Source organism: Leishmania panamensis (genome assembly GCF_000755165.1).
Source record: "Leishmania panamensis strain MHOM/PA/94/PSC-1 chromosome 30 sequence".
NCBI classification, from domain to species: domain Eukaryota; phylum Euglenozoa; class Kinetoplastea; order Trypanosomatida; family Trypanosomatidae; genus Leishmania; species Leishmania panamensis.
Window position 1 is genome coordinate 772,940 of NC_025877.1, and position 2,029 is coordinate 774,968.

At 53.8% G+C, this 2,029-nt stretch overlaps 1 protein-coding gene across 1 annotated transcript; it reads right to left on the reverse strand.

Moving 5' to 3' along the window:
• Window positions 1-232: 232 nt before the first annotated feature.
• Window positions 233-742, reverse strand: LPMP_302160 (hypothetical protein; the record flags this gene model as incomplete). The annotated part of the gene is made up of 1 exon (XM_010702937.1): window positions 233-742. The coding sequence occupies one exon, from the start codon at window positions 740-742 to the stop codon at window positions 233-235; it is 510 nt and encodes a 169-aa protein (XP_010701239.1).
• Window positions 743-2,029: the final 1,287 nt, after the last annotated feature.

Here is a 2,029-nt window from a genome sequence, read left to right on the forward strand (position 1 = left end):
AAGAGAAAGGGCGCAGAGCCGCTCTTAAGGGCGGAATGTGCGCCACTTCCAAGGACGAAAGAGAACCCCTGGAGTGTTGAGAGAGTAAGAGAGAACGGGGTGGATCTCCTCGCATGCCATTTGAGCAATGTACATCTCCCTTCCAGTGAGTTCACGATAGATCGTCATTCCTGAAGCAGTGGTATTTTTCTTAGCAGACTTTTAGGTGCAGCATGGAGGAAGAAAGATTTGCTTACGCAGTCTTCTCGTAGGCGATCCAGTTCACGCTGTAGGGGTCAAAGCGGAAGCGCTTGGGGTATGCCGGCGGGGTCGACAGCTCCTCAGCTGCCGCTGAGGCGGCCGCCAAGGTCTCGGACTCCCTGAGGGCGATCTCGTAGGCCGGCGGGGGCTGCCCAAACACAACGCGCTCCGTCACCTCCCCAGCAGCGTCATTAGACTGCGTGTCGCTCAGATGGCCACTCCCGGACTTGGACAAGTCCTCGAAGTTGAGGCTTACAGGGCTCTTCGCAGACATCCGCCCCGGCGCGTAGGCGGCGGGGGAGACGGGCTCGCTATGAGAGAAAGCGCAGCTATCCCCGAACGGGCACGTCACACCGAGTACAAAGTAGCGGCATGCCTTCGTCTTTAGCTTCGTCACGTCAATCTTCTTGCTCAGATGAGCGAGGGGCGACATGGGCGACAGCGTATAGTCCGCACCGGCCATGCTGGCCTCCTCGTAAGACGGAATGCGGGAAATCTGCATGCTTGGTGTTCTGCACGGGATGCGTTCAATTCTTTGTCTTCTTATTTACTTTGCTGTTGTTGTTGCTGTCTTGAAGTGAATCAGGTGAACAGTTTGGTTGGTCCTTTTTTCTCTTTCGTTCTTGTATTTGGCTATATGCGCACAGTGCGTGTCTGGGTGTCTGGGTGATTGGACTTTCTGGACTCGTACAATGGAAGCGCCACACAAATGCACAGGGCAGCAATAGGAGGTGGACTGAAAGAGAAGAGGGCACTTACACCAAAGGCAAAGCGTCAAGGAGGGGGTCACTAACGTGGAAAGAGTGGGCACGAGAGTACACAGGCAACAACAGAACGCAGGGCTCAGCAGCGAGGAACAAGGTGAGAAGAAAGGAACGGAAAGAGGAGAAGAGGGGGTTGCACCTTTCGGGGAGGGTAGAACAAGAGCACAGTAAGTTGCAGAAGGTAAGAAGAAAGAAATGCTGAGAGGCAGGGGTCGAGACGGGGTTGGGGGGCTCAAGGAAAAAAAAAAATAAGGATCTGAAAAAGCGAAGAGCTGCTTAGAATGATGGTAAAGGCAAGGGAAGGGAGGGGAGGGGAGCCGAGGGATACGGTTGGGCAAAGATAACTGCAGAAACCAAGATATACAGTGCACGTGGGAATCGAGTACATGCGTGTGGAACCACCCAGGAAAAGCAAGCACGTGTAGAAATGAGAGAGGAGAGCGCGTCAGGGGATCCGAAAGCACAGGAGAAGAGTAAATGAGTTTGGCATACTCATATGAGCGTAGCGGTTAGTCATCGAGTTTGCACCCGCAAAAACTAGACAGCACTACACGCAGGGCACCTGCGTAGGTAAGGAGGGAGGGATGCACGGGGGCGGGGGGGGGTGGCGCTTTCCAAGACATCAACCACCGCACGGACATATGCGAACACGCATTGTGCCTCTCAGGTATGACAGGCACAATGTGTGTTTCTTCTTCCTTGGTCTCTCTCTCTATAGTGACCTTGGCAGCGCCAGATGACGCACAACTGTGTGGCTCATCCGAGCGGCCGTCACGGTCGCCCGGAGGCGCTTCTGTTTCGTTTGCGTTTGTCTTGGCTTTACCGTGCGGGTTGTTTTTTGTCTGTAAGAAGTGGTGGGCGTGTCCGTCTACGCCCAGACGAGACAAAGAAAAGATAAAAAAGACAACGCGAGAGAAGAGGAAGAGAAAAAAGACTTCAGAAACACAACGTCTCCCTACAAATGCCCGGGCGAGGACGCCTTTTTCCATGAACGAGAGGTACGCATACGTTAGACACTTGGCTGT